Genomic DNA, 12,219 nt, shown 5'->3' on the forward strand with positions numbered 1-12,219 from the left:
GCAGTGGCGGTGTACAGCCCCAGAGTACACGTAAGTTGCCGTGAGGTCTGGCGTGTTTCCGGCCGTCACCATCTACGGGATGGGATGGATGGAAAATGTGAGTTTTGACCGGCAACGCTTTGCAGTTGAGTAATGGGTGCGTTGTCGTTTTTGTAGTGTATTGCACAGGGGACTGCATAGTAAAGACACGTCCTATTATAAAACACGGTCACCAAGTCGCAAACGAGGGAAACCGCCTTGACATGCGACAATCTGACGACAATGTACCGGCTAAAGGTTTCCAGCAAAGCTCTTGTGCGATGCTGCTTCGTGGTTTCCCCTAGAGTCTGCGAATCCCGTGCCGGCAGTGTGCTAGGAGGGATGTAGGGAGCCACAAGTCCATATTCAAGTGTCTGGTTGGATATTGCTTTATACTGTCCGGTGCTTGTTGGGCAGCGAGTCAGCGACATGGACGAGCTCATTCGCCAGCAAACGCATTCGACATGTCTCGCTCATCACATAGAGACATCACCCTCTCATCCCGCGAGTCTTGGCGGAAGACAGGCACATACGTAGACCTCACAGCCACACGCGAGCGTCTTGGTCGAGTGTGCATGTGATGCCAGCAACGTGCCCGCCTTGGCAATGGCGTGCATGAATATACGCGCCTTCGTCTGAACTCAGCTCTTCTCCCTGAATGAGCCCATATTCAAGCCACGCGTAGCCTGGAACAAGGGCGTGGTGGCCGCCTTTGTCAGATGGCCAACGTAATTTATGCACAAGCTTATTTCTGGATGATCAGACTGACGTGTTGGCACATGCTGCATGTTCCAGTGCAACATGGCGTCTTCTGTTGCGCGAGAGCCCTTTCTCTTCTCTGCTTTTCATCATGATTACTTTGTAGCAGGAACGACTCATATCACGCCCAGAGGACCAATCTAGCACGGTTGAAGCAGCCCTCCGTAGCCCTGTCTATACTTTCGTTTGCCGAGTGTACACGCTGGGCGTTTGTCTGCGTGGCAGTTCCAGAGGGCCTTGATTCCAGAGCGCCGGGATTATTGGCTATGAGTTGGGCGGAAAGTGCTTGTGTCAAGTGGCTATATTTGATAATACAGCGTCCTGCTTGATATCGCCCCCTTGCTCGAGAAGCAGTTTGCGTCGAGTTTGAATAAGTAGAGCTCGTGTACTACCGTACGTCTCTTGAAGCGAGCAACAAAAGCCCTCAAATACTAGAGTTCCAACTCAAACTCAGACGCGGTGATGGCGGCACAGTGTAATCCAATTCCTGATGTAACCCATGCTAAGATTGAACGTACTTGGGCACATTGTGTTTCGCTGGTAGCTCAACATCCATGGCGGTTGGATGGCCAAAAGACAGCAAGGCAGCCAAAGCTTCTTGACAGTCGAAAGACGAGCTTCACTCATTGCAACCACTGAGGCCGTAAGCAGCGACACCACTTCCAACGCTTGTCATGTGGTGCTTTGTTCTTCTTTGGTGATTTCATAGCAACTGCGTTGCCATGAATCTGATGCACATCCCTCAGCCTCATTCCCCCCCGCTCGGGCAACAGCCCATGCTATTTCTGCAGTGCCATCTGACGTTATAACTTGGGATGTAATGGCTCTAGCGCGGTCAAGTTGCCTCTAGCCCTAGAGTTGGATCATTTTCTGCTTCCTTTCAACTCAAGTCCGGGGGCATCATTCAAGTCGATGGCTTTTTATCAGCAACAGGGAAGATGCCGTCTTGAAAATGGCCTGCAGCTTCCACACCATGACTGAAAACCTCTGCTCATCATAGTCTGCACGCGAATACCACGACGTGACATGAGCCAACTTCATTTCTGAACGGCTTTGATAGCACCATGGTCGGAAATCAGCTCCCTCGCACCTCTCCAACTCCAACTCCACCGTGCACAATGCCTTGATCGCGTCAACCTTGGAGTTCCGAGCCGCAGTTTGAAATGTCCGCGTTGAATTTCTTCTGCGCGCACCCCGGCCCGCAGGGTAGCAGCAGTGCCTTTGTCACCCGCGTCGTCACCGGCATATCATTCCATGCGTGGCAGATACTTGAGGCAGCAAGGGTTGGCCTTCCGGGCCACAGAATATTCGCCGAGAAGCGGATAGATTCCTCGTGGTAGGGGTTTGGTGTATCCGCGGGCACGTAGTCTTGGGCTGGCACAGATTGTCCTTTGCGCCCGTCCATGGGATTCGGTTGGTCCTTGTCAAACGGGCCAGAGCTCAAGTCGATAGTGGCTGCTGGAGGAGCTCAACGGCCCGGGTGATGAACAGTAGAGCCGTCATTTGCCTATGGAGGCTGCGGTGACTTGGTTGTCGAGGACGACATTGGATCGAGTCGATTGGTTGAGGAGCCAGGTTTTGGCTGGTACGGTTAAAGCACAATCTCAACCCATTGTCCCCCAGTCTTGCCCGTAGCATCTGCCAACTACAACTACCACCAGGCTTGGCACACTTGACAGTGCTGCGGTTAAAGATTGAGGGTGATTGGTAATGGCCGGTTGTTGCTTGCTGGATCACCTTGAAGAGTTTATGTTTGGTTTATCGCTGGCAACTCATAGGTCTAGACACTATCGCAGAGGCACCGCCCAATGGGATTGCCGCAAATGCCGACAGCTGAAGCTGAAGCGGGTCGCGCCGCTGCCAGAAACCAGCGAATTGGCGAAACCGTGCCAAATCTGCCAGGCAGACCTCGAATCTCCAGTCTTCACCCGACATCGCTCTGTACAATGTGAAGCATCTCACCAACCACCTCACACCGTCTATCAAGCCCCTCATGAACCTATGCACTATCCGCACGAGCTAGAAAACCACATGCCAGCCTCATGATGCGGTGCGCCGCCTTGCCACGTCGCCTCCGCGCCGCCTCGCCATCACCGGCATGCAAATCACCCCTATGTCGTCGAGGCTGGCCGCGCAACCCGTCGACGAAACCCGCCCTGGGACTGCCCGCAGCGCCGAGATGGGCTCATTCAGACAGGAGGCTGACTATCCTGGAGCACGTCCACCTCAAGGGGGACCCCTTGACCGGCCTGGCCCCCTACGAACAGGCCGAGGACGCACAGGAGCAGCATCGGGCCCGGTTTCTCCAATGGAAGGCATCATCCGAGGAACAGCGACTGTCAGCGCCGAGCTGCCATGTGCCACGGCCGCGCCTCCTATCGTTTGAAGCCACGCCCACCTTCACGCTCGGCCGCCGCCAGGAAGACTTGACGGCGGAGCAGGCCACGCGCCTGCAACAGCCGCTGGACATTGGCCTGGGGCACCGCCGCAACCCGATTGCGCACCGCTTCACTCCGCAGGTCAGGAAGACGAGCCGCGGCGGCCTGACGACGTACCACGGGCCGGGGCAAATCGTTCTCTGGCCCATCATCGACATGCACTCCTCTCTGTATCCCAAGTACGGCGTGGCCTCGTACGCGAATCACTTGGAGACGACGACGCAGCGCCTCCTCTCTGAGCTCTTTGGCATCCAGACGTACACGGCTCGTGACGAGCCCGGCGTGTGGGTGACGACGTCGAGTGGGCAGGAGCGCAAGATTGCGGCGCTGGGTGTTCATCACCGGCGGTACGTGACGGCGCTGGGCATTGCCGTGAATATCGATGTGCCAGTGACGGGAGGGGAGGCTGTCAACCCGTGGGCTCGGTTCGTGCCGTGTGGGCTCGACGGGAGGTTGGTCACTTCTGTGGCCGCAGAGGTTGGCGTCGACTCGGCCCTCGGATGGGATTTGGAGGACCTGGCCGGTCGATGGGCGACCTTGTTTGACGAGGGGTTGGTGGATGAGGCCAAGAGGAGTGTTGGAGGTGGCGAGGCGCGCAGTCGATTGCAGAGATGATGGTGATGGGGGCTGGCTGGGCGAAAAAAAAAGAACATGGACGCGCTACGAAGTATATTTATTCATGGCAACAATGCGGTGTAGTCATACTGAGATACCCTAGAATGTATATTAGCATGCTTGAAGGAAACGCCGGTTCCTGCATAGTGGTGGTGTTTTTTGTGTGATAAGGGGGCCTTTTTGCTACTGCAACCAACACATGTCGACAGTCCTGTATGTACAGCAGACCAACTACGCAAGCTCACTTTACCTGACGCATGGCGGCATCAAGTAAGTCTAGCCTGATCTACCCCATCTTTCACACGGCATGGTATGCATGGATAACAGAAAAGCATGCCCAGCCAAGAACCTGGGGTTGTCTTGGTCTTTAGTCATATCATCGAGCAAGTATCTTGCTTCCCCGGCATGTCGTTCCGAGGTGCCTGATAAGTGAATCGTGAGCGAGCCCCATTGGTCTGTCGGGACTGTTGGTCGCACGGATTTAGAAGCGGGTTCGCTGTGGGGCATCTGTCTGGTCTTATCACCAACAGATCTTGATGCTGCGCTCCGCGGTCTAAAGCTGTCCGCCCAGTGATGGGCGAAATGCCAGCTTTGGCACCCATCTCATTGGGATCGAGGGACACAAATGATTAATACTCTACATATAGAGCGGGGATAAAATCCGCTTTCCTGCGACTTCATATAAGAATCGTTGCGTCTTTTCCAGTCTATCAAACCAACACTCACATGTAAGTCATTTAAAGTTGGCGCTAACGCTTTGGGAACCAGGCCAACATGTGATTGGTCGCTTCTGTTCCGTCAGGTAAGAGTTTCGTTATCAGACAGGGCTTATCAACCACGACAAACGTTTGATACGGGGTCTCCCGACTCTTTCTTGATGCGCGTTATGCAAAGAGCCGAGCTTGCAAGGCATGGATAGGGCATGTACGGTATGGCTGCGACACGACTTGCTTTGAGAGTGGCCGAAACGGACTGTGGCCGTCATTGATGCTTGGGGATACATGCGGTGAGTCAGTCGCTGGCTGATGATAGCTTTGTGTTTCATTCTCTAACTGGGGTGATTCTAGGTAACGTGGTGAAAATAAAGATGATTTATTGCCATTTTAACTATGAAACGAGGCAAGTTTGGAGGCCGCTGCGGTATGTATATGGCCACTTACACGGTCACACCCGTCCAAAGTTCAAACCATTGAGATGGCATGACTGATATCATGCAATGGATTTACAGCAAAAAACGACTCAGGTCCGCTACCCCCATGAAACAAGCCCACCCGTACAGAAAATTCCATCACAAACATGTGGAGTTGTGCCGTCTTCGGAGCACGTCCCCGACAGTGTTGGTCTCACATGCAGATTAGGTAGATAAGCTTGCCTTGGCGACTTTACGGTTCGGTCCCCAAATGCCCGGCAACGCTATCTAATTACCGATACTTACAATACAGCAAGGGTCTAAACCTCATGCGAGTCCCGGTCCGATGTCGTTTCAGCCCATGGATCCGGACGCTCGCTCGCAAGCTTCGGAGCCATCATCTTGATGCCTTAAGAGCAAACCAGTCCCCCCTCGAGTGTTTTTGCACGTCAGTCCACAATCCAGCGTGGCAGGTTACAAGCAAAACTAGCAAGGTCCGAGTGCTGCTGTTGAGGCCGAGATAGCCATCGCGACAATGTCCTCCCCCGGCCCGGCGCTCAGCCAAGGCTTCGGCTACGGCATCATCCTGGGCGTCGGCTTCGCCTTTGCCATCTTCATGGTGGCGCTCACACACATACTCAAGCGGTTCAACAACGAGGTGCAGACGTCGGAGATGTTCAACACGGCGGGCCGGACCATGAAGTCGGGCCTGGTGGCGGCGGCGGTGGTGTCGTCGTGGACGTGGGCGGCGACGCTCCTCCAGTCGTCGGGGGTGTGCTACCGGTACGGCGTGTCCGGGCCGTTCTGGTACGCGTCCGGGGCGACGGTGCAGATCCTGCTCTTCGCGACGCTGGCCATCACGCTCAAGAAGCGGGCGCCCAACGCGCACACGTTCCTCGAGGCCATCAAGGCGCGGTACGGGCCCCCGGCGCACTTTACCTTCATCACGTTTGGGCTCATCACCAACGTGCTCGTGTCGCTGATGCTGATTGCCGGCGGCGCGGCCACCATCAACGCGCTGACGGGCGTGCACGCCGTGGCGGCCATCTTCATCATGCCCGTGCCGGTGGTGGCGTACACGTTTGTCGGCGGGCTCAAGGCCACCTTCATCACCGACTACATCCACGGCTTCGCGCTCTTCATCATCATCATCACCTTTGCGCTGACGGCCTACGCCACGTCGGACGTGCTGGGCAGCCCGGCCGCCGTGTACGACCTGCTCGTCGAGGCGGCGGCGCGGCACCCCGTCGCCGGCAACCAGGACGGCAGCTACCTGACGATGCGGTCGCAGGGCGGCGCCGTCTTCTTCGTCATCAACATCGTCGGCAACTTCGGCACCGTCTTCCTCGACAACGGCTACTACAACAAGGCCATAGCCGCGCACCCCGTCCACGCGCTGCCGGGCTACATCATGGGCGGCCTGGCCTGGTTCGCCATCCCCTGGCTGACGGCCACGACGCTCGGCCTGTCCGCCCTCGCGCTCGAGTCGAGCCCGCGCTTCCCGACCTTTCCCAACCGCATGACCGAGGCCGAGGTCTCGGCCGGCCTGGCGCTGCCCTACGCCGCCGTCGCGCTGCTGGGCAAGGGCGGCGCCGCCGCGACCCTCGTCCTGGTCTTCCTGGCCGTCACCTCGTCCTTCAACTCGGAGCTCGTCGCCACCTCGTCCATCTTCACCTACGACATCTACCGCACCTACTTCCGCCCGGACGCCAAGGGCAAGCACCTCATCTACATGTCGCACGTCTGCATGGTCGTCTACGCCGCCGTCATCTGCTGCATCTCCGTCGGCCTGTGGTACAACGGCATCTCCATGGGATACCTGTACCTGCTCATGGGCGTGCTCATCTCGGCCGCCGTCCTGCCCGCGACCCTGACGCTGCTCTGGCGCGGGCAGAACCGCTGGGCGGCCACGGCCTCGCCCATCCTCGGCACCGCCTGCGCCATCGTCGCCTGGCTGGTCACGGCTAAGAAGACGTGCGGCGCGCTCGACGTCGTCTGCACCGGCTCCAACGACCCCATGCTGGCGGGCAACGTCACGGCCCTGCTGTCGCCCGTCGTCTTCATCCCCGTCTTGTGTCTGGTGTTTGGCCTGGACAAGTACGACTGGCAGTCCATGATGGATATCCGCCGCGCAGACGACCACGACATGCTCGAGAACGAGGGCCTGGACCCCGAGGCACAAAGGGTGGCCGAGATGGCTGAGCAGGCAAACTTTGACCAGGAGCAGCGCAAGCTGGACCGCGCATTCAAGATTGCGTGCATCATAACCATTTCCATGTACGTCTATTACTACGAACTGAATCCTTTTTTTCTTTCGGTGCAAGATTTTGCTAACTTGTTTGTCTCTTTTCCTTTCACACAGGGCGCTTTCATTCCTGATCCTCTGGCCAATGCCCATGTACGGCTCGGGATACATCTTCTCCAAAAAGTTCTTTACAGGCTGGGTGACGGTGGGCATAATCTGGATCTTTTGCTCATTCATTGCCGTCGGGCTGTATCCCGCGTGGGAAAGCAGGGACACGCTCGTCAAGGTGGTGAGGTTGATCGTCACGGGCAAACGGCCACAGCCGGTTCTAGTGGCCGAGCAGGAAACATCTGCAGACTCGAGCGGGACGGCGACTCCCACCAAGTCTGGGTCCGTTTCCAAGACGGGATGAGGTGGGATTGTTTGGGGGGTTCGTGATGCTATTTATACCCATGTAGAGCTTGCGGATAAACTATGATGCCAATGATTGGCTTGATTCGCGTATTTAAAACTTGCAATTTTGCCCGACTTTATATCGCCTTGTGATGCTGCGCCCGTGGTTCCCAGACAAATCCCCATGACGCGGTTTCTCGTTGCTATTTTGACAATGTCCCTGTTCTCGAGTATTGTTGCTCCGAAGACGACTCACTCCCTATCGGACGACTGCTGGAAACCGCCGACGTCTTCCGCATCCATGACGTTGTGGAGATGCTCCAACAGGTCGTGCGTGGTTTCCAACGTGCTTGGACAGTCAAGAAATATTAGCCTTGGTCTAGGGCGTTGTGCACCTTGTTTGTGGCGTGACGATATACCGCGACCTACCTGATGAGGTTGGAAAGATCAACGAGACATCCATAGATTGTCGTCTGAAGGCCATCGAGACGGTAAATGGACCTCCGCAAGGCAGTGAGCTGCATCCTGAGCATGGCTAGCTCATGTTCGCGTGCTTGCGCATCGGTGTTGCTGTCGTGATGAAAATTAGCTCACGGGATAACTCGCGGGAAGGCGGTTGTTTTTGAGGGGGGAGGGAGGAAGAGAGAGAGGACGAGGTGGTGTTTGGCGTACGTGGCTGAAACGAGATCTTGATGCATTATGTTTGTTAAATGGAACCGAATTTATATTTTATCTGATACAGGCAGTGATGATGAACGAGTATGGGTTTTGAAGCTGTTGAGAGAACGGATGTGTGCGACTTGGCGGTGGAAGGGAGAAGAAGCAAGGGCAATTTTCACGTTTTAAGGCTCTTAGTAGTGCAGCGCAGTTGTCATGAATACTCAAGGCAATAATAGCTAATAGTAGCCATTTTTTGCGTTTATGAAGCCATGTCAGCGGAATGTGAGTTGTGTCAATCTGCAATAGAACAAACGGGGTTTAGGACCTGACGTTTTCAGGGTGTCGCGGCCGAGAATGCGACAAGAAACACTCCCATTGTTCTCTAGGAGAATTTCCAAAGCGAGCATGATTGGAAATACTTCTGTTAGCAAACAGCATGGATCACAACAGTAGACTACCATTTTTCGAATAGCCTCTTGTTGCGGAACAGTGCAGGATAAAACAGGAATCTTGACGGACAAGGTTCCTGGGCGACCTGCGTGCCAGAGTTAGGGGTTAGCTGTGGCAGCAGTTTTCGAGTCTGGGGCTGGGGAACCCCGATTGTGATTAGCGGTATGTATATAGTCATGATGCTGCCGAAGTTCTTGTAAAGTGTTTGGTCCGACTCAGGTCCTCTACGCACCACCCAGGCGCCTGAAGGTAAACCGGCGCCAGCTGAGGCTATATGAGGAAACTAAGTCCCGATAGTAATATCTGGATAGTATATTTCTCTAATATAGTCTAGTTCTAGCTCTATGGTGATGGAAGTAAGAAAGGTAAAATAATTCCAAGTTTTTACTCAAGGGGTATCAATTGTCTCACCTGCTCCCCCAACTCCACAGAGTCATTTTAGAGGCATGAGGTGAGTTTTGTGACATGTCCTCTATGTTGTTTGCCTGAAAAAGATCATTTTGAATTGGCCCTGCCCTAATTCCCACCAATAAGTGATGCCACTACCGTGAACTCTACATCTCCCCCCATTTTCTGTCGACATACTGGCCACACGGGCAATTTGCCAGCGGATACATGGCGCAGAGCACTTGATATCAGGTTTCCTCGAAAGCTTCCCGTCCTGATTTGCTGCCTTGCGACTATCAGCGAGCGAGCGTGGTGATAATGGCGATACAGGTCGGGCTTGCTACGTGTACGCTTAGCGGGAGTGCTGTGCTCGACGAAATGAGTTCTGTGATGGGGGTTGCGGCCATGGGGATGACATTCCCAGGGATCACTGTTGTTTGCGCTGTTTGGTTTGTTCTGATGTGTTATCGTGTGCTGTCAATGGTATGGCTTATATGAGCGAGCGAAAGCCTACAGCGGGTGTGATACATCAGGAATTCGTCCTGAGATTCTGCAACATCACATCGTGAGCTCCTCAACTTGAGCCGGCCGTCCTGGCATTATTCTGCAGCCATGGGCGGCAGTATGCACGACACTAGCTATCCAAATCAGTAATTACTTCATACATTGTGACCCGGCTCTCTCTAAGCTCTGGCCTGCTACTTACTGGTGTGACAAACCACTTTGGAAAGACGCTCGGGCAATAATGCAATAATCTCATGCAGATTTCTACATGTGCTCCATGATCCACTCATCCTCAGCCAGCTCCTTGGCCGAGGCGCGCTTCGCGGGTTCCCACTGCAGCATTTTCCGCATCATAGCGAGGAACTTCTCTCGGCTTTCTCCCTCCAGGCTCGTCTCTCTCATTTCGAGCGACGTGCTATTTGGATGTGGAGCCTCTGCACGACACTCGCCTGTGGGACGAGCGGTAGCTGGTGTCAGCAGCAAGCAAAGGATCATCTCATTATCTACCGTTCGCTTACCTTGTTCCGTAAAGAACTTGTGGCTTGATTTGCCTGCATCAAGAAGCGCCTTTGGAGGTGTTCCGATCAACGCAACCATCTCAGCGAGGTGTGCTCGACTGCGGTATTTCTGATCCTCCGGATCAAGTCCAGTGAACAGGTGACCTCCTTCGAACAAATCCCAGATCTAAAACGACAGTACAGACCTGAGTCAGCTCAAATTCTGTACGTGCTCATGTCCTTTTAGATTCGTACCATACAGGCCGTATTCCAAATATCAATCTCATAGGACCACGGTGCTTCCAAAACAACCTCGGGTGCTCTGTAGATGTCGGGCTGTACGTCCTCGAGATGTACTACATCGCCGGTAACGGCTGATCCAAAGTCACAAAGAACCGGAGCGCCCCAGATCTTGGGCATCTGAAGCTCGCGTGACAGATAGATGGCCCTGCCGTCCACGATTTTCCGCGGAGACGGGTCGGCCAGCTCTTGCTCCTCGAATGCCGTGAAGACCGAATCGTCCCCAATGCCAAACATGATATTATCGGCCTTGATGTCTGCTCCAAAACAATTCAGTACTCTTCCCAAGGGGCAAATTATATAAACTACGCCCAAGGAGGGTTATGCTCGGCCCAGTTCTCCCAACACGTACCTGTGTGTATTATTTGACATTCTGTGTGCAGAAAATCCAGAGCAAGAAAGACACGGCGGAGGATAAAGGCCAGGACTGGCGCCGGTAGTCTTTCCACCGGGTTACGGCGCAAGAAAGCCAAAGTGCTCTCCCAGAGCGGCGGGTGCACCAAGCACCGGTGGCTGCCGTCTGGTCCACAGACATCGAAAGAATCCAGCAGCTCCCTGACGGCACTGCGACCAGAATGTTTGGATGATGATGCAGAGATGCGCTTGTATATGGAGAGTTCGCGATCCAACTGCTCACCCATGGACTGAGAATGTATAAAGAGCTTGAGGGCTACATGCCGACGTCGACTGTCATGTTAATTAGTAGGAGGAACAGGTCAAGTGAGCCGAGGAGTTACGAGAGCATCTCACGGTAGGTCGCGAGCCAGCCAGACGGTTGAGCTGGCTCCAAAGCCCAGCTTGCCAACAATCTGATAGCGATTTTTGAGGATCTCGCCGACGCGGACTGGATAGTAACGGGATGCGAGGTAGTCGGGAAAGAGCTCCTCCTCAATCTTCTCATGCAGTGGAATTGGCGTAAAGTTCAGGTTAGAGAAAGGAAGTGGCTTCCAAGCCCGGCCAAGCCAAGGCAATGGCCGAAGAATGGATGCCATAAGAAGCGGTCATAGGGTAGGCTGACGAGTGATTGGTGCTGGGACGAAGCCGCACGTGTCGCAAAATTGAAGCTCAAAGCCCGCAAGCAATTGACATTTGAAGACCCTTGGCGCCGCTTAGGTCAGAGGTGAGGCTCGCTGAGCGGCGGGTCATTGGCGCCCGAGCTGGTGCAGCTTCGCGCTTCAATGTTCCCTTCCCATTCATTATACCATGCCCTGGAACGGTGGATACAAGTCAAAAGACCTTTGATTGAATCTGCAAAAAGAGGCTGGGAGGCTCCAAAATGTTTGTCACGCCAATGTGTAACCAAACCGTGCGGTACTGTGTACGTCCCATGCTGACGACGGTGTTTGGTCATATCTCATCATTCTCACTCAGTTGTTGCTATAGAAAAAGACGCAGATACGGAGTACAACTCCTGTGATCCTGTCGGCGTTATACTCAATGCAAAGAAGAAGAAAAAACCACCCGCAATAAAAATAAACGCGTTACTTCTTGGGCTCACTTAATCCACCAACACAACACACGTTGAAATTACACAAAAAGTTTATAAAAAAACAACTTGCTCCCTACTGGAATCGAACCAGTGATCTTATCATTACTAGTGATACGCTTTACCACTAAGCCAAGGGAGCATTTGCTGTTGTTCATAAAGCGGGGTGTTATTACAGCTCATCAAGGTGGCGCTTCATGTGGATTATTCGGGCCTTGGCTTCTTGAGCCACCCCTTTTCTAACCCCCTGCCAAGTCTTCAAGTTGACGTTAGCAATAGTAGGCTGCTTTTGCCAACCCCTTCTCAATCTTCAATTGTCCAACACTGAATGCCGTATA

General features: G+C 54.1%; 4 protein-coding genes and 1 non-coding gene across 5 annotated transcripts; 3 read left to right on the forward strand and 2 right to left on the reverse strand.

Annotated features, from left to right (window-relative positions):
• Positions 1-2,822: 2,822 nt before the first annotated feature.
• Positions 2,823-3,830, forward strand: G6M90_00g060770 (uncharacterized protein; the record flags this gene model as incomplete). The annotated part of the gene is made up of 1 exon (XM_014689160.1): positions 2,823-3,830. One exon carries the CDS (start codon positions 2,823-2,825, stop codon positions 3,828-3,830), a length of 1,008 nt encoding a protein of 335 aa, XP_014544646.1.
• A 1,664-nt stretch (positions 3,831-5,494) lies between these two features.
• G6M90_00g060780 (uncharacterized protein) lies at positions 5,495-7,616 on the forward strand (the record flags this gene model as incomplete). The annotated part of the gene is made up of 2 exons (XM_014689161.1): positions 5,495-7,236; positions 7,322-7,616. 2 exons carry the CDS (start codon positions 5,495-5,497, stop codon positions 7,614-7,616), a joined length of 2,037 nt encoding a protein of 678 aa, XP_014544647.1.
• A 233-nt stretch (positions 7,617-7,849) lies between these two features.
• On the reverse strand, positions 7,850-8,295 carry G6M90_00g060790 (uncharacterized protein; the record flags this gene model as incomplete). Its single annotated transcript, XM_066130705.1, has 3 exons — positions 7,850-7,946; positions 8,027-8,167; positions 8,270-8,295. 3 exons carry the CDS (start codon positions 8,293-8,295, stop codon positions 7,850-7,852), a joined length of 264 nt encoding a protein of 87 aa, XP_065986845.1.
• A 1,567-nt stretch (positions 8,296-9,862) lies between these two features.
• On the reverse strand, positions 9,863-11,387 carry G6M90_00g060800 (uncharacterized protein; the record flags this gene model as incomplete). The annotated part of the gene is made up of 5 exons (XM_066130706.1): positions 9,863-10,047; positions 10,117-10,282; positions 10,351-10,652; positions 10,748-11,082; positions 11,146-11,387. The coding sequence occupies 5 exons, from the start codon at positions 11,385-11,387 to the stop codon at positions 9,863-9,865; spliced, it is 1,230 nt and encodes a 409-aa protein (XP_065986733.1).
• Positions 11,388-11,951: 564 nt separating this feature from the next.
• G6M90_tRNA00000068 lies at positions 11,952-12,023 on the forward strand. Its single transcript has one exon. It is a non-coding gene; the product is annotated as a tRNA-Thr (tRNA).
• Positions 12,024-12,219: the final 196 nt, after the last annotated feature.

Source organism: Metarhizium brunneum, chromosome 3, assembly GCF_013426205.1.
Source record: "Metarhizium brunneum chromosome 3, complete sequence".
Taxonomy (NCBI): domain Eukaryota; kingdom Fungi; phylum Ascomycota; class Sordariomycetes; order Hypocreales; family Clavicipitaceae; genus Metarhizium; species Metarhizium brunneum.